Genomic DNA, 18,916 nt, shown 5'->3' on the forward strand with positions numbered 1-18,916 from the left:
GATGTGGCTCTGAGCAACCTGGTCTAGTTGGGGATGTCCTTGCATGGGACTTGGACTAGATGACCTTTAAAGGTCCTTTCCAACCCAAACAATTCTATGATTCTATGAATACTGTGCAAGCATGTGCATGCCTGGGATAGCTACCAGTGGGGCTGGGGTAGCCATGGCCCCTCTGCACACCTGAACACTGCTCTGCTGCCACCAGTGTATTTTCCCACAGCTATTGCAAGCCCTGGAAGTGTGAATGTCCATAGGTAATTAATGGGAATTCTCTTTAAGTATTCCTTCTATTCATTGAAGCTTTGAAGTTTTCTTCTTTCCTTCCCATTACCCTTTTTGGTGGGTGTGGGGCTTATTTTCCAGGCAGAGAAACTGAGTCATGAAGTGGTAAAATGTTTCACCCATGCCATGTCTCCCTCCTCCTGGAAGCACTGGTTGATCCCCTCACCAATGCCATGTTAAGCCCATGGTTAATTGTCATGTCCATTTAGTGCCTGAGGAGTTAGCTGAGACCAGTAGATGCCAGTCCCTGGGCTTTAACTGTGGGGGACACTTGACACTTGATCACTCCTCTAATGTGGAGGAGAGATCTTCACTGGCCTCCCTTGGGGAAACATAATCCCCTCCACAGCCCATAAATGGTTGATGTCATTGTGTTAGTCCCACCACGGCACTAGGTTGTCCCTCACAAGGAGAAAATGACAGCTCGATTTGCTTCCTTGGCTCTTTGTTACCTACTGTGGGAGCACATCCCAGCTTCCTCTCCCTTGGCAGCAGATGGAGTCACAGCCACTGAACCGCAGATGTGGCGTTTCTGGGGTGGGGATAGGACCCAAGTCAATAGACCCGGCTGTGCAGCGTGGCCTGGGCAGGAGGACAGCTGTGCTGTGGAAGCCAATGCAGGAGGGGAGCTGGGAGGGCAGCATATGTCACTGCAGCAGCTTGGGGCACGTGGCAGCACAGGGAAGGGATGGGGCTCACAGAGGCATCACCAGATGGGTTTTATCCCTGTGCACCGCCTGGCACGAGTCGGATGTGGTCTTTCCATCAACATCCTTTGTTGGCCTTCTGAGTCCACCTGCCATGCCGTCGGGATCGTGGTCATGTCTTACAGCAGTGCTGCCCCTACCCTTCCTTGCTTGCTGCCTTTACCCTTCCTTGCTTGCTTTTTATACATTGATCTCAGTTGCCCCATGCAGTACCACAGGGTGGGAGTGGCTATGGAGGGCTTTGAAGATGCTGAGGGGACTGGAGCATCTTGGAGGTAAGGAAAGGATGAAGCAGCTGGGGCTGTTTAGCCTGGAGAAGAGCAGCCTGAGAGAGGATCTTCTCAATGCTGATCAATAGCTGAAGGGCAGGGGCAAGAGGATGGGGCCAGACTCTTTTCGGTGGTGCCCAGTGACAGGACAAGGGCCAACAGGTACAAACAGGAACCCGAGAGGTTCCATCTGAACATGAGGAAAATCTTTGCTCTAAGGGCCCTGGATCAAGCTGCCCAGAAAGGTTGTGAAGTCTCTCTCCAGAGAGAGATTCCAAACCCTCCTAAGCATTGTGATCCTGGGCAACCTGTTGCTTTAGCAGGGCAGTGAACTAGATGGTGTCCAGAGGTCCCTTCCAACCCTCACCATGCTAGCATTTTGTATTCTTATGGCATTTATGTGCCTGTTTGGATCACAAGAGGCAGAAACTATGCCAAACAACCCAAATAATTCTAAATTTCTCAATTTTCCAACCTAGTCTTTGCCTCTGCCCACACATTCTCCCATCCCATTGCACTGTGCACACCACAGCAGCAGCCTGAGGATATGGACAGGCTGGGTAGTGAGAATTCAGGGTCTGGAAAAACAGCAAGAAGGACCAGGACCATGGCTTAGGAACATGCCCTGAGCATACGCTGCTTCCAGCTCTGTGAATGTTAGCAGGGTTCAAGTAGAATGGCTCTAATTGTCTCTGCTAGCAAAGTAGTATCCAAGGAGAAGGTGAACTGACTGGAACTAAACCGTTGGCAGGTGCCACTTGAGCAATGGGAACGTCCCACTGACCCAGTGATCAATCTAGCACCAACGTCCCACTGACCCAGTGATCAATCTAGCACCAGCTGAACTGCCTTTCCTATGCTAGGAAGAGATGCCTGGGAAGTTCCCTGTCTCTGGAGGATGTCCAGCCCAAGGTTGTGCAGCCCTTGGGACTGAGGATGACCTTGAGTAAGAGCTGCAAGGAGAACACTGTCCTAGCAGAGACTTCACCTACCATTCATTCCTCCAAGGGAAGGTGCTGGGGTTTTAATACTGGGACGGCTGGGAAAGTGGTCAGTGCATCGTCTATGAGGGATTAACTCTCACTTGCAAACACCCTTTCCTAAGAGCCTTCTTCAGAGCTCTTTGGCTCCTTTTGTTAGCTCCACATGCTCACACACATTCACACATATCAAGAGGTTTTGTAAATATTGATGCTTCTCACCCAGGGGAATGTGAGATGCTCTTTGGAAGTGCACTTCTACAGATTGTCTGGCTGGCCTTGGATACAGAAGGCAAACTCCTGAGTTGTTCTACTTTGGTTTAATTCTTGAGTTCAAGCACTCTCGAACCACTTCCTTTCTACTCCCCCCTCCTCATCTGTTGGCTGGCCTTGTTTATTTTGAAACCTAGAAAAGCTTCCTTTCTTTTCCCTCTGAAGTGCAGTAAACAGAAGAGAGGGGAGGGGGAAAGAAAATCTCTTGCCGTTTGTGGCAGGCAGCAGCCTGGAAATCTCCAGCTGTCTGTCAAGAGCGCGCTGGGGGAAGGTCTGACACCACAGGGCCCCCGCACCTTGCAGCCTCCCTCCCGGGGGATAAACAACGTCCTGCCGCCGCGCCCGGCCGCCGCTCTGCACACAGACAGGCCCTGTTGCGAGGCAGGTGGGGCAGGCAGGGCTTGACTAATGGTGGAAAATCCGAGAGCATCGGAAAGATAAACAGCCCCAGTCAGATTGTATAAAAGTCCCTTTGCTAGCACACGGCAGGTAAGCCTCAAGGGACAGAAACTGTAAAAACACGCGGAGGTTCCCCTGCAGAGGGGTGAAATGAGCCCTCAGATAAACCGGGCAAGGGATGGCTTGTGCGGCAGTCCGTCCCCACTGTCAATCCCTTCCTTCCCCAGGCCTCCAGCCAACCCCGACCCTGGCTTTGGGTGAGCAACTCTGCGTTCACCTTGCCCAAATGAACATTGTAGTGCTCCATCCGCGGACAGTAACCTGAAGTGAACATTGCACCTGATGTCCTGGTGAATGGGTGGGAGTCCTGCCTCCTAGCCCTCCATGGTGTTGAGCCACCATCTCCACCAAGGGGCCAAACTTTTCATCCACTCTTGAAATCTAAGTTTACGTGTCTACAGGCGCACAATGGCTGCACTTGACAGTCCCTGCCAATGGTGTGTCGTCACTGAGCAGGCTGGGCATCACCGTTGCCCCAAAGGAGACACTTCAGACTTTGTTATACATACAGAAATTATAAGGCTCACATAATGCAGCAAGTGGTGTTGTCTTTCCTAGGGGTTATTCTGAAGGCATGTAGTGGGAGACACTTCCACTTAAGATCTAAAGGATAATGTTAAAATGTATCTGAAATTCACCTTCACAGCATCACAGGATGTTAGGGGTTGGAAGGGACGTCTGAAGATTGAGTCCAACCCCCCTGCCAGAGCAGGAACATAGAAGCTAGCATAGGTCACACAGGAATGCATCCAGATGGGTCTTGAAAGTGTCCAGAGAAGGAGACTCCACAACCTCTCTGGGGAGCCTGTTCCATTGATGTGACCTTCACAGTAAAGAAGTTCCTCCTCATGCTGAGGTGGAACTTCCTGTGCTGTAGTTTATATCTATTATCCCTTGTCCTATCATAGGGTGCAACTGAGAAGAAGCACAGATATGGTGGGTAGCAAAAGAGAACAATGTTTAACAGCAACAAAGAAATCCCTCAATTAATTCCTAGAATTAATTCTTCCCTCCTATTCAAGACCAAGACAGGGGACCTGTGCCTTTGCCTTTCCCTGCCACGTTCCCCCACCATGAATGAAATATTGGACATGACATTTAAGGAGAACCTTAAATATTATTTTAATCTCAAATGTTCTGTTATTGCAAGTGTGAAGTCCAACACTTCTTGTAAATACCTGGAGGACAGCCAGGCCCTGAGAACACAAGAGGTGTTAGGAACTGAACTTCATTGGTTAAGTACAGGAGAGCCATAGGAGTCAGCACACTGACTTTCTGTACACTGATTTCTTTGTCTTAACCTGTTGGGTTTGTTTTTTTTTTTTCTTCTTCTTCTTCCCTCCAGAGCGTTGTCTGCACGGCAGGACTCAAGTGGTACCCTCATCCTTCCCTCATCCATTGTGTCAAAGGCTGCGAGGTGAGCTTTGGTGTGAACTCAGGTGGTCTGTGCTTGCCCTCCTAAATGCATTAGTGGCACTCACTGCAGTCACGTGGGCTCTAAATGCTGTTGTTCAATTTGGGCAAACTGGCTTTGGTCCTGAATGTCCTATCAAGCAGAATGGGATCACCTGCATCAGGCCTGAATGTCCTATCAAGCAGAACAGGATCACCTGCATCAGTTCTGACACTCACTGGTGAAACTGTTTGGTTTACAGAGCCAACAGCTGGGTGACACTCGCAGGAGTTAATCAAGTGGCTCAGCAACACTGGTAGACCATGAGATTTTTGCCAGGATCTGGGAATTTCTGGGAATTTGCAAAAACTTTCAGTTGTTTTTCCTTGATTTTGACATATTATTAGAGGGCCACTTCTTCCCAAGGCCAGCTAGGCTTTGGGCTTCGGTGCGTTCAGATAACCTTTAGGAAAGCCAAAGGCAGAAATGATATCACTGGGTAGACAGCACAGCTGGACAGTAATGAAGCACACATCCCTGTGCTGTGCACCTCCATCTGAACCAGAAAAAAGAACCAGAAAAATACAGTTACATTTCAGCTGTGACGCTTTTTTTACAGTTTGTGTGTTACCTGAAAACAGCAATTATTTTGAAGGATGTTTCTGCAGGAAACAGCCTTTGAAAAGCCTGAGAAGTCTCAAGGTGCTTCTCCTGGTTAAACATGACTGGAGCACCTCTCTCTAGGTTAGGTCATGATGCTCCTGTGGTTTCCATCATACTTGCCCCTGAGTAACTCACCCATGTCAAGTTGATCCTTGTGGAACCTCTGTTAGGCTGGGAAGCTTCATGCCCATTTTAGAAGTGGGGCAGCTCATAGGCAGAGGAATAGCTGCTGCTTTGCTTACAGGGACGGGCAGTGGGAAAGCTGTGTCTTGACCCCCACATCTCCTGACTTTCTGCAGCACTGACTGTGCTCTCAGCACCCAGTAACCCAATTTTACAAGCTCAGTGAAGTTATTTGCCCAGAGTGGCAGAACATGGCACAGAATTCCTAAATCTGACACGAAGCTCTAGACCACATCGCTGTGCGCCATGCGATTTGTCTTGAAGTGAAAGACAGGTTTCCTTCGCATACAAATGTCGGGCCCAAGAGGGTAATAACTCTCCAACAATGTAATAGTTTCTGTCTAGTTGCTCCCTAAATGAAAAGCATTCTGCTGTCAGTGCTGTGAATGTCAGAAGCCATCTCACACATTGCATTCATGCAGGCTGGCTGGGCGGCCCTATTCTCCACAGAGAGCTAAAATAACATCCCATGGCCATTAAGAAATGCCATTCAGGTGCTGATACACCACTGGGTAGCCATTCTCCTGCTGTTTAAGGGTAGTTGTTACTGAGGCAAACTTTGCAATGATGTAATAATTTACCAGAAGTCATTATTACAGACATGCTTTTTCTCAGGATCATCTTCCCTTCCATCATTGTTAATTGCCAGACCCCTCCACCATCAGTAGGAACTTTCTTCTTCTCATCGTTCGTTCAGCAGAGTCACTGCACCACATCACAATCTATCATCTCAGAAGGCTTTGCTCAGACAATTGATAATGGCCTCTAGCACCATTTTTAGAGCATGATGCTTCCAGGATCCACAGATGGGCCAGAGCTTGTTCTCTGGCATGAGGATTGCAGGAGAAATGCCATCTTCACCAAGGTGCTTTTCACGACTGGAAACAGGGATTAATAAGGCAGTAGGTCAATGACACATGGCCGTTTGGCTGATCCAGTCCCTGGTGTATCACTGTCCTTAGCACTCGGGAGGATTCCCTGACCTGGAGGCTGTCAGTGGGGCACTTTTGTGTTCTTGGCATCCGTGGGAACCCTGAGTGCTGCTGCAAGGTGATTCCTTGTCGCTCCCTAGTGGCAGGAACAGAGGCTGAGGAGTCAGCCCTGCACTTCCCAGCAACTCTCTTTGGGTGTTTCAGTAGAAAAAGAAGTCTTTCTGGCCTGCCTGTATAGTCCTCCATAAAATGCAGGAGCACTAAGATATGTGTGAAGAGAACTCACCTTCCTCAACCAGACCTCCCAAGTCTCCCAAAGAAGGATTTTGGTACCAAATCAGAAGGGACACTCTTTGTCTCATTCTTCTCCTCTCAAAGGACTGCCTTGCCTACTCTGTGCCAGTGAAAGGCAAATTATTCCACAAGCTTCTTTTACTGATTTTCCACTGTTCACAGGTGTAGGGTACAGGCATAGGCATGGAAAATTAAAGTCAAGACTTTCTTGACAAGGCATGGCCAGGCAATACAAGGGAAGCATGGAGAAGCCTACAAAATGTCCTGGGAGTTTGGGCAAAGTTCTCAGTTTTGAATATGACCAGGTTGGGATCAAAATATTTCTCTGTCTACTTGTAAATCATTCCCTTTTAACTCTTAGCATATTCATTAAATTGGAAGGGCATTGGCAAATCAAAGTCTTTGCCCACATAAGTAAGTTATCTCTATGGAAGTCCATGGAGTCAAGCCAGGTCACAGGGACAGGAGCCTCACCCTGTAGCTCTGATTTCCTTGTCAGCATTTGTAGCTAAAAAAGTGACATGCAACGAGTCAGTCACCTCCTGGTAGTCCTGCTGAGGTCCAATGTTGCCATCAGTGCCTGGATTTCCAATACCCTGACAGAAGAATTTAAATTTGCACAACATCAGCACTAAAGGTCTGTGGCTGCACCACTCCTGTAATATGGCTTCCTGTTTTCTTTCTGACATATTGTTACAGCTTTTGTGCATGTCCATATGGATGGGCATGGCCATGGCTCTGTCTGGGCACAGCACCTGGGTCTTCAGGTATCTATCATCAGGGAGATTGTGCTACTGGAATTGCTACCAGATCCTCCCAGAAAACTCCTACCAGCCTCCCCACCCACTCTGCAATGATGCCTTCTTCTAGGGAAGTTCCTGATGTGTTTTTCTCAGTGCAGAATAAATATCTTTTCCAAAGAGCAGAAGAGATGGGAATGGCCCCATGAGCCTGGGCATGGAAGAAGCATTACAGAGATGTGACTGTGCTCTCTGCTGAGCACCCCATTTCTCTGAGCTTTCCTTGCTGCCTGGGATTCTCAGACCTGGCACAGGCCTTTTTTAGTGTCAGGCACAGTTTTGACTTCTGAGACTTCTGTGCTTACTGGCCGTGAGGGCTCCAACGTGTGCTGAAAAATCAGCCTTCAGGCCTTCCCCTCAGAGTTGTGATTATTATTCAGGTGGTGTGCAGCACATTCTAGTGACCACATTGCACACAATAGTGACCACACCTTCTTTCTCAAGGTGATTTATGAATTTTACTTAATAGCTCTCCATAGTGTCCCTCCAGATAATTGCCATTATCCCAGCTCTGAGCTGTGGAGCAGAGGGAAATGATGTGTCATGGCCAAGGTCATATGCAGTCACTGCTGGCTGGAGAACATGAGCACACGGTGCCTGTGACGAGCCCAGGTCACTTCCATTTCTCTTTGTTGTATATTTTTTGTCCCCATTGCTGACACTTGTTGCCAGCCATATCCTGGGCTGCATCAAAAGAAGTGTGCCCAGCAGGCAGAGGAGGGGATTCTCCACCTCTTCTCTGCTCTTGTGAGACCCCACCTGGAGAAGTGTCAAGATCTCAAGCTCCCAACACAAGATAGACATGGAACTGTTAGAGAGTGGGTCCAGAGGAGGACACAGAGATGATCAGCTGGAGCACCTCTGCTCTGAAGACAGGATGAGAGCTGGGGATGACCACACTGGAGAAGAGAAGGTTTCAGGCAGACCTTACAGCTACCTTCCAGTATTGGAAGAGAGACTACAGAAGAACTGGAGAGGGACTTTTTATAAAGGCTTGCAGTGACAGGATGAGGGGCAATGGCTTCAAATTGGACAAAGCTTGATTTAGATCAGACATTAGGAGGAAATTCTTCCCTAAGAGGGTAATGAGGCACTGGAATAGGTTACCCAGAGAAGTTGTAGAGGCTCCAATCCTGGACATGTTCAAAGCCAAGCTGGATGGGGCCTTGAGCAAGCTGGTTTAGTAGGAGATGTGCCTGCTCATGGCAGGGGGGTTGGAACTAGATGATCTTCAAGGTCCCTTCCAACCCAAACCATTCTGTGATTCTTTAGCTAGGAGATCTGTGGTGGAAAGTACAGCTATTAAAAGCAAGCCAGTTTTACTGCTATACATAACCTGCTTCTTAGCCCACATGGTTTAGGAAGGTTAGCTTAAAATTACCAAAAGTGCCACAGTTTTAGGAGTCTTGATGCTGTCTCTGGGCCTAGTCAAATTAGTATTCCTGAAGCATCATCTTATGTGGGATGTGAAGAACCAACAAGGGCTCCTTTCCCGTCTATCTAGTGTCCTTTTTTTTCCTATCTGCCTTGAAGGGAGAAGAGAATAATTATCTCCTGATGTTCAGGGCAGTTGTCAATGTCACAAACTACATGACTCCTTCATGGCTTCCTGTTTTCTTTCTGACATATTGTTACAGCTTTTATGCATGTCCATGTTCTCAGCCTTTCTCTGCTTTTTCCCTTTTCAGCCTTTCATGGGGGACAACTACTGTGACTCCATCAACAACCGGGCCTTCTGCAACTATGATGGTGGGGACTGCTGTGCCTCAACAGTCAAGACCAAAAAGGTAGGAATGCCCCTTCCTCTTTTCACTGGGAATTCCTTGGTGGGTTCTGCTTTGTGTCTGGGAAAATTGTAATTTTGCTAGAACAGGAGGAGATCCAAGGTCTCAGAAGGACTGCAGACATCAGCTCACTACAGGCACTGAGTTGTTGTGGTTCATTTTGAAGTTTTTTCTTGATATGCATGTGTGTTTCTCATCATAACCTATCTTATACCTGTGCAGGGCAGGTTCTTAAACAAAGTGGTCCAAGGTGTTCCTTGATTCTTCCTGTAAATACACTCCAGCTGACCCACAGGCAAAGGCTGGCTGGCTCCCTCCAAAACTCTGGGGCGTATTCATCAGCAAAGCTGCACCTACTGCTCAGGAGACCTTCACACAGAAATCTCAGAAGGCTCTATTTGCCCATCCTGATATCCACCCTCATGCTAAAAAGGGAAACTAGAGGTTAGGAGTTATTAGGAAAAGAGCAGAGAGCAAAACAAAAGTGTCATCGTAGGTCTGTGCTTGGATCCATGTGTACCCACAGGCACATGGCTCACTGCTGACCATCCCATCTCCAAAGGGACAGAGTGGGACAGAGAAGGGTGTGGAGCAGGACTGAGTGGAGGTGCAGAGACCACATAGGACCTGCAAATCTTGCAGAAGAGACAACTAGCAGAATTAGTGACAGAGATTCAGAAACCATTTAAGGCAGAGAGGATGCTTAAGAAAATTTAATCCACCGGTTCTTATCACACAGCAGCGAGGATGAATTGGTAATTACCTGGAAGCAGGATGCAAAGAGAGGAGGTGCTTATATGCACAATGTGTATTTGAAGGATAGGATGTGTTGCCACAGAGAATTATTAAGAACAGAAATATTCATGGAGGTTAGCTCCATCAGAGGCTATTAAATACAGTGATCTGGATGCAGTTGCTGGCTCAGGAATATCTAAACCTGAGCCTGGGGAAGGATCCCTCCAAACATCCCCTTTTTACTGTACTTCTATCACAGCCATTTCTGGCCACAGTGATAGATAGTGGAGTGATGGAGCTTGTGGTTTGAAGCAGCACAACCTTTTGTACCTTCCTAACCAAGATAGAGTCTGAATTTGTTTCCCAAAGGAAGGAAATTTTTAACCTCTGCCATGTGAGATCTTTACCTTATCTTCAAAATTCAAATAGATCAGAAGGAAAATCCAGCTATGCTGAGTGTCTGATATATTTGAATAAATAACAAGACTTGAGGGAGCTTGGGCTCATCATATGGCATCATTCAGTTTGCTCACCTGAGGAAGTTCCCCACTACTGCAGTGCATGTACTGAAGACCTCTCTGCAGGGAGCAGTCCTTTCTAAGACAGCCTTGGCTGGAGGCTTCTTTACCTTGGTTGAGCCAAAGATCTCTTATCAGTACAGTACTGCTGGCTGTCTCTGGCCCAGCTGGGAACACTGGGGAAGGGAAGTGCACATGTCTTGGCAAGTGGAAGAAGTTAATTTCTGCACTGGGGAAGAGGTAGTTTTCTTAAATATGCCTTTTTTGGACCAATTCTCCCCTCTATTGCTGTGCTTTTGCAACTGGCCCTGTGAGCCATGTGCTGGGAGGGAAGCATGGGCAGGTGAGCTTCTCTGCTGCCCAAGGGTGGAGTAGGGCATGGAGGGCCCATGCAGGGCTCCCTGCTGAAAAGACCACTGCAGAGAAGAGCAGGGTGACAAGCAGCAGCTTGTCTTCAGTGTTGTCTGCAAGAACAGATTCCTATCTCTGGATGATTTTCCACCTCCTTGGGAGGAGCAGCCCAAGGGCAAGCACAGCTTGCTTGCTGGCCTCACAGGCCCACCAGCTGGGAGGACAGAGCTGGAAGTGCCTGGTCTCTCAGCATGGCATAGGTCTTCTCCTCCTCCAACAGCCTGCCTGGGAAACTTTATCTTGCTGCCTCTGGGCAGCAGATGATGACAAATCCCAAGAGGTGCCAGAGGAGTGGAAGTGAGGTGGCTGGGAGGGGACCAACCCGAACCAGCCTCATCAAGAGTGGAACTAAGGGCACAACATGTTGCTGGGGTGGGGACAGGACTGAAACACAAGGGATGTGAGTGCCAAACTGAGGGATAAGATTAAGGTTTGGGAGCAGAATTTATTGCTGAGCAGGGAGTTGAGACAGAGTGGGATCTGCACAGAGTTGTGAGCAGTTACCAGCCAGGCAAGTCATGCTCAAAATATCTGCTGCTTTGCTGCCACCCAGAAATGAAGTGACCACCCAAGAGGGGTAAAGCACTTTGTAGCCCAGTTGATTTCTGTGCTAAAACTACCTGATGCAAAGGGAAGGTAGTTCAGACACAGGCAGCTGGTCACACGTCTGAAGCATTTCCCCTGTGGAGGTTTTGTAGCTTTTCAGAGAAAAGTCAGCATCCACTGACTGCACTGGGAGCTGTATCTTTGTGACTGGGGGAATTAGACTTACCCTAGCTTGTGCTTTAGAAACACCCACCCTAGAAATCACACAGTTTGAGGGCTGAACCACAGAGCCATTGCTTCCTCAGCATGCATTCATCTTCCCAAATACTCTCCTCTTTCCCAAAACACCCCAGCATCCCAGGAGCTGAACAAGTTGCTTGGGAGGAGTGAAAAAGGGCTCCACCTTTTCTTGGACCTTCCATGTCAAAAGCAAGATGCTGAGTCCCAGTTTATTACATTTATAGGGTAAAGAGGGGAATAATAACACTGAGGCAGTGGGGCCTCAGTGTCAGAGCCAAAGAGGTGGCCGGCAGCACCGCTCTGCCTGCAAGGCAGCCGCCGACACCTGCGGCAGCAGCCGTGGGGCCACGAGTCTCGGCTCTGAGAGTGATTTTCCCGTCGGAGGCCTTTGACTGAGACCAGATTTCAGGCAAGGCTGTTCAAATACAGCCCTCCCTTTGAAGAGGTTTATGAGTGGAGCGTTACAGGAGATATTCCAAAGGGAAAAACAATGAAAGGTGAGAGAAAAAGGGAGCTGAATAAAAATACTCCACATACCAAATGCTTCCAGCATAGTTTGCCACCTACTTAAAAAAAGGCACAGTTCTAAAATACGCATTGGATGTAAAAGCCAAAAACCTGGAGGAGACATAGGGAGGGGTGAGTCCGGTTCTGTTAATTCCAATACCAGATGAGGATGTATTTTCATAGGGTTGCAGAAAGAGTGAGACACTTGAAAGAGCCTGCTTTGCCCATTTATTTCAGGGTTACATACTATATGGCAGATGTGTCAGTCTTTTAAAGGCCCTGCAAGTTTACCCATAAATGTCTAACATTTATGCAACACCTGTTTTTCTCCCCCAAATGTCACAGGACATTTTACAAGCTTTAGATTTACCATCTTTTCACCGTTGCAACCATTGCTGAGGTGACACATGGTTCACATTTAACAGAACATAGCAACTCCACACATTATTTTAGGAAAGGGCTGAAGATTAACTTTGCATCATGTGAAGATTCAGGAGTTAACAGTCAAGTAAGAGCCAGCTTCAGATCTTTAATGTCCACAAACTGTCAAGACTTAAGTTTCACTGCGGTCCCGCTGCCCTCCCAAAGGCACTTTCAGCTGCACACAGTGCTGTGAACCAGGCTGCCTGAAAGCACAATTACTCAGCCCATTTTCACTTTTAATTCTGAGCTTTCTCATTTGACGTGAGATTTTGCACACCTCTGTGTTCCTTGCATCTGAAAAATGCACCAGAGACTTCCATGCAGGGTTTGCTCAGGGTTTTTTGCCTTTTGCATTGGAGCATTAGCAGCCAGTGACCTTGTGCATTTCTGCAGCGAGAGGGAAGCGGAGCAGTGTGACTTATCTGACCCACCGCCGACTAATCAGTGCTGCTGCTTAGATAGGGAGTAATGAGCATTCACCCTGCACTGCTCACAATCAGGCTGGAGAGCTTAAAAGAAATCATTAAAGGCCTCTTTTGAATGCTACAAACGGCAAGGAAGAAATACAGTCATATGCTGGGCATAAATTTGAGGCAACTGCAGTCAGCGAAAAGGGGAGAAAGAGACATTCATCAGCTTAATTATTTGTGGTGCACTAATTGCTCGGTGTCCCCTCACAGCAGGCAAGAAGCCAGGGCTGGCACTGGGATGATGCCACCCAAGGAAGCAGGGACACACGTCCTGTGGTGCCTGATGGACCAGCCCCAGGGAGATGGGCTGTGTGGGGAGCTGGTGGCAGGGTTTGCAGCTGGGGCAGAGGATGGGACTGCACTCGTCAGCTTGCCCCGTGCATGACCCAGGAGCAGCTTTGAGAGACAGGAAGGCCATTGCCGGCCAATCTCCAAGGGAGAGAAAGCTTCTGTTGTGTATCTGGAGGGGATAAAGTCTTCCGTGAAGGACAAAGCAAAATCCCATCTCCTTTTAATCTTCCTACCCTCCTGACCCAGCACAGGTTGCCAGCTCCCTTCTGCCTGGCTGCTCTGGGAAGCTGCTTCTTGCTTTGTATCCTGCTGCAGATCAAAGAAGATGCTATTTTTTAAAAACATTAAATATGTGAGGCTGCTAAAGTGAGAAAAATAACCTGGGCACAAGTGGCTGTCTCTGGGCTGGCAGCCACCTGCGAGGAGCTCCTGGGGTGTGTGGCACTGCAGGAAGAGAGGCTGTGGCTGTTTGTTACAGGAACTCTCTCTGGCTGTTGGTTTCCTTCATTTCTTTTCTCTTCCCCTTCCTTTTCACAAGTTTTCCCTGGACAAAGCTGTCCAGAAAAGCCTTGCAGATATCAGTGATGTCTCTCTTTAGGCTCTGGTGTTATACTTTGTTCCAGGCTTGGATCACAGATTTGCTTAGTTGAAGATCCTGCAGTCTGGTCCCTGCAGACTTCAATACAGAGAATTTGCTGGTTTAAATTTCCCCCAAGTGAAACCATTTGAAAGAGTGAACATTCATCTGTCTTTCCTCTCTGCTTTTCCTTTTTGTCATATGAGGGGTAAACCTGCAGCTCCCATGAGAAAAACCTGTCTCAGTCAGTTATCACTCACATTTTCCTTCAACCACCTTACCCCACAGCACTTAGAAAGCAAAAAGAAGAATTGTCCCTCCCCTTCAGCCTCTTGACATTTCTGCCCAACACCTTAGAGAAGAAAACCAGCAAGTGCCTTGGTGGAAAACAAATGAGGACTTGCAGTAGATAGAGGACTGTGTGGGATTCATCTAAAGCTTTGCTTATCTGAAAAGATAGGCAAGTTATCAAAACCTCTTCAGAGACTTTATGACCAAGAATTCAAGGACTGAAGAAAGGAGCTTTGAACTGAGGGGCTGCTGCTGACTCCAGCAGGGATTTCCAAAGACTGTCTCTGCCTTCCCAGAAAAGGGGATCTGCTGCACTCCTCCACCTAGAACAACAAACAACTTCTTGGTATTTTGGAGAAATAAGTGCCTTCTCTCAGCTCTGCAACACAGACCTGTCTTGGGGAATCACAGGTCTTGCTTTGTTGGTAGAACCTGCTTTTGAGGCAGTTTGTGCCATCAGCAGCATCAGTGGCCACCCCTGCTGAGGAAAGTCTGCTTGTCCAGAAGAATTGACGTTCCTGCTTCCAACAACTTGAATGTCCCCAGCTGGGCATGTTTGTCAGCTCCATAATTAGCTGGTGGGATACAGTGAATGGTGGGTGAGCAGGGAGGAAGGAAGGATACAGTGCAGAGTGTTGCTTCATGCCTCTGGAAGCTGCTGAGCGCTGCTGCGTGCCGGTTCAGCCGGGCGTGTGGGTGAACTCGCTTACCCATGAGCTCTTGGTCACAGCCTCAGTGGCTCACTGTTTGCCATGTGAGGAGAGTGTTCTGTCATGGTTGGTTGGGATGGGAGCTTATTTTGGGGCTCAGAGCTTGGTTTCATTATCGTTCAGGGAGGCTTTCCAGGCGGCAATAAATTAAAAGCAGTGATGGTAGTAACACATGTTGCCTGTCCTTGAGAGAACGTTGTTGGCTTCAAGGGACATGGGGCTTCCCACAACATACAGCATTCCCAGGGGATGTGCTAGTGGAGGGTGTTTGCTTTGCCATCCGACCTCACTTCATTAGCAAGTGTTACAAAAAACAGTGAACAAACCTTCCCTGCTCCACCGCCAGCTATTTGGCCTCTGGGTGGTCTGGCTCCTATTAAGTCTTTGGTGATTATTTAGAGTAATTACATTCATGTTTGCACAATCAGTAGCACGAGGGTAGGAAACGCAGATGATTGCTGAGCAACTGAGCTCCATGTGGTTTGGCAAACAAGCTCCCTTGCTCTGCTCAGCAGGCAGGTGGGGATGCAGGGATCCATGCAGGCAGGGCTTTCCCCGGAATTCCTTCTGGCTTTGGGCCATCCTGCTTCCACCAGTTCTGGTGATGCTGCTCTCAATTTATACCCAATGAAGAGAGAGGAGCAGCTGTTGGATTCAGCTGAGCTACATCTTCTTATACCATGTCTGCTGGCTTCAGCTGGGGAAAGAGCACAAGCCTTGAGAGGAGCAGTTGAGGGAACAGGGGTTGTTTGGTCTGGAGAAAGGGAGGCTGAGGGGAGACCTCATTGCTCTCTACAACTCCCTGAAAGGAGGTTGGAGCCAGGTGGGGGTCAGTCCATTCTCCCAAGGAGCGATCAATAGGACAAGAGGAAATGGCTTCAAGTTGCACCAGGGGAGGTTTAGGTTGGACATGAGGAACCATTTTTTCCCCAAAAGGGTTGTCAAGCTCTGGAACAGTCTGCCCAGGACAGTGGTTGAGTCCCCATCCCTGAAGGGATTGAAAAGCCATGGAGATATGGTATTGAGGGACATGGTTTAATGATGACCTGACAGTACTGTGTTAATGGCTGGACTTGATGATCTTAAAGATCTTCTCTGACTAAAATGACTTTGTGATTCTACATAAAGCCTCGGTTATGGCAGGGCAGTTAACAAAAAATCAAGCCTTTGAACCTGTATGTTTGCATGGAGAGAAGGCTTCCTGCAAGCCTCATCTCCACTTTTCCCAGCTCCTCCGGAGCAGTGCCCTAGGTATGAACCTACATACCAGCTCCAGAGTGAGAAGGGTGCTTGCTCCGTTATCTCTGAACAGCCCTGGTAACCTAAATGCCACAAACCACTGAGAAGACCTTTACAAGATACATTTTTGTCCCGCAAGGGCCTGGTGAGGGAAGAACACGCTGGCTGGCGTTGGAGCCATGGGGGTCTCGGGTGGCTGCGACACTCAGCATGGCCTGCCAGGCTTATCTCCCCAGCCCACGCTCGCCCACAGAGCCCCCGCCTGCAGCCAAGCCTCTGCCTGTCCAGTGGGGCTTGTCTGGGAGATTTCCCAAACACTTCAGGGCTGAAATCTAACAACAGGCTGTTTCCCAACACTTTGCAGCCCTCCTCCCATGCTTCCCCCCTGCCTCCACCATGGGCCATTCCCTGGTCCAGACTCTGGCTGCCCTGGTGAACCGACCCCAAGTGTGCTGGGTGGGAGGTACAAGCAGGTCACCCTGATAGAAGCCTGTGTGAGGGATGAGCTCTGACCCTTGCAGAACTGTTTCCCATACCTCCCTGTACCTGTCTGGGATTTTTCCTGTCAACATTCCCATCACTTCCCTATGGACTGGCTTTTCTCAGCAGGGATCTGTCTTGGGACGTCACCAGCCTCTTAAGATAGGTGCTGTGTAGTAAAGATTTGTGTCCTCTCCCTCATGTCATGACCTGGATCCTAGTTCTGCTCTGCTCTGCTCTATCATTGTTCCCATAGTCAGGAGCATGACATCAAGGACAAAGGCAGACCTGTTTCCAAGAGGGCGCTTGAGTTTTATCCAAGATCTCATCACCTAGTGTGGGAGAGGATGCTTATGGCTCCCATACCTTTGTGAAGGATGGAAATATGTGTTCATACACTGCCCAGTGATGAGTGGCAGTGAGTTGATCAAGATGGACACATCTCAGACTTCGTATTTGTAACACACTAGATGTCTGTGCTAGCCTCCTGCCTAGACCATAAGCCTACACCTGCTGCAATTGCTCCTCTAGGTTCAGAGGAGTGTGTATCATGCAGTGCACACTCCTGGGGTCACAGACATGGTTTAGGTTGTGCCTGTTTTCTCTTGAAGCTAGACAGGTCTGTAGTCCAGTGTGGTTCAGGTGTGACTCATGCTCCTAAGTGCTGTTGATCCATGCCATGGCTCTGTTCTGGATCATGTCCAGGATATATGTGTCTGTGTAGGCAATGCAGGTAAGCACATGGAGCTGCATTCTTCAGTTGTGCCTTTTCCAACCTATTTTAGTAAGTCTGAGGAGGCATTATCCAACCTGTTTTATCAAATGACCAAGCCAGGCCCTAAGCTTTCATTTTCAGCTTTGTTTTCCCTGCCCTCCTAGATATTAGCCAGTTTTTCTACAAGGGAAGACAGATGTAGGTGAAATGCAGGACTGAGTGGGTGGAAGGAAGAAAACCTGATTCTTTCATATTGGTTTTACAATGAGTCTATCTGGAAATTTCAGTACAGGTTGTATATTCTATTAATGAGTTGAGCTTTCACAGACCTATTTAAAAAGAAAAGAAACAATTAGTCCTGGAGTATGTATATCTGGGCTCCACACCTAAATGGGCTACCATTCAGAAAAAGCTTCTGCATTTATTATTTCCAGCACATCCAGCAGCTTTGTACTCCTGAGGGCTATCTGTATGAGCCCACAGCAATAGAGAGACCTTCTTCTACAGGGTTTTATGCTTTGTCTGAGTTGGGTACTTGTGACAATGCTAATAGATGCTGTGTGTGGGTTAGATTCTGCATATACCTGTGAAAATCAGGCCCTTGGAAAACTCCAATGTATATTTGTTGTAGGTGGTGTTTAAAGCGCAAAGCCTGTATTAACTGCAAAGTGCTTGGAGAATTTTGCCTTGTCTAATATGACTGTGGATGTGCTCATTACCCATAGAAATCTCTGCCTATTCACATAATAGAAAAGTGATCTCTGGAGCTCACTGCCATAAGACAAAACAATTCATCTGTCTGGACAATAGCACTGTAAAAATCAAACTGCATAAAAAACCTCTGTAAGGGACATAAAGTCAATAAAGCCTAATCTGATCAGGAAGAAACCCTCTTACACACAGGCTCCCCACTGCTGTGAACTGTTGCTGAGCCATGCAGCTCTTTGCTCTTGGGGCCATGACTGCCCCAGAAAGAAATCTTCTGCTCCTCTGTCCATGACCACTGTGAGAAGGCCAGAGGATTTCTAGAAGACCACTCACAGCATGATATTTCTTCTCTAGTGGCTCCATCTCACCAGAAATTGGCTGCAAGGTAGTAGCAACCTAGTCCCCCGCCCTGCACCTTTTGTTGAGGTTGCTCCAGGGTTGAGCACATGCTTACCGTGACCTGTAAGAAAGCAAAGGGCATAATGAGGGACTCACAAGGAGAGATGGAAGCAGAGGGAATGAAGAAAGTAGATCCTGGGCTGCATCTGGAGAAGTGTGGCCAGCAGGTCAAGGGAGGTGGTTCTCCCCCTCTACTCCGCTCTGGTGAGACCCCACCTGGAGTACTGCATCTGGTTCTGGAGCCTCTATTGCAAGAGGGATATGGACATGCTGGAAGGTGTCCAGAGAAGGGCCATGAGGATGAGCAGAGGGCTGGAGCTTCTCTCCTAAGAGGACAGACAGGGAGTTGGGGCTGTTCAGTCTGGAGAAAAGAAGGCTCCGAGGTGACCTTCTTGTGGCTTTCCAGTATCTGAAGGGGGCTACAAGAAAGCTGGGAAGGGACTTTTTAGGCTATCAGGTAGTGACAGGACTAGGGGGAATGGAATAAAGCTGGAAGTGGGGAGATTCAGGCTGGACATGAGGAAGAAGTTCTTCCCCATGAGAGTGGTGAGAGCCTGGAATGGGTTGTCCAGGGAGGTGGTTGAGGCCCCATCCCTGGAGGTGTTTAAGGCCAGGCTGGATGAGGCTCTGGCCAGCC

The 18,916-nt window shown here is 48.3% G+C and overlaps 1 protein-coding gene across 1 annotated transcript in view; it reads left to right on the forward strand.

Moving 5' to 3' along the window:
• The window catches only part of PAPPA (pappalysin 1), a 195,133-nt gene that overhangs the window by 173,416 nt on the left and 2,801 nt on the right, over positions 1–18,916 (forward strand). Inside the window, exons 20-21 of the mRNA XM_054393420.1 lie at positions 4,316–4,387; positions 8,924–9,022. Coding sequence (XP_054249395.1) covers positions 4,316–4,387; positions 8,924–9,022 — 171 coding nt within the window. The remainder of the gene's footprint in view (positions 1–4,315; positions 4,388–8,923; positions 9,023–18,916) is intronic.

The sequence above is a fragment of the Indicator indicator genome, chromosome 28 (genome assembly GCF_027791375.1).
Source record: "Indicator indicator isolate 239-I01 chromosome 28, UM_Iind_1.1, whole genome shotgun sequence".
Classification (NCBI taxonomy): Eukaryota; Metazoa; Chordata; class Aves; order Piciformes; family Indicatoridae; genus Indicator; species Indicator indicator.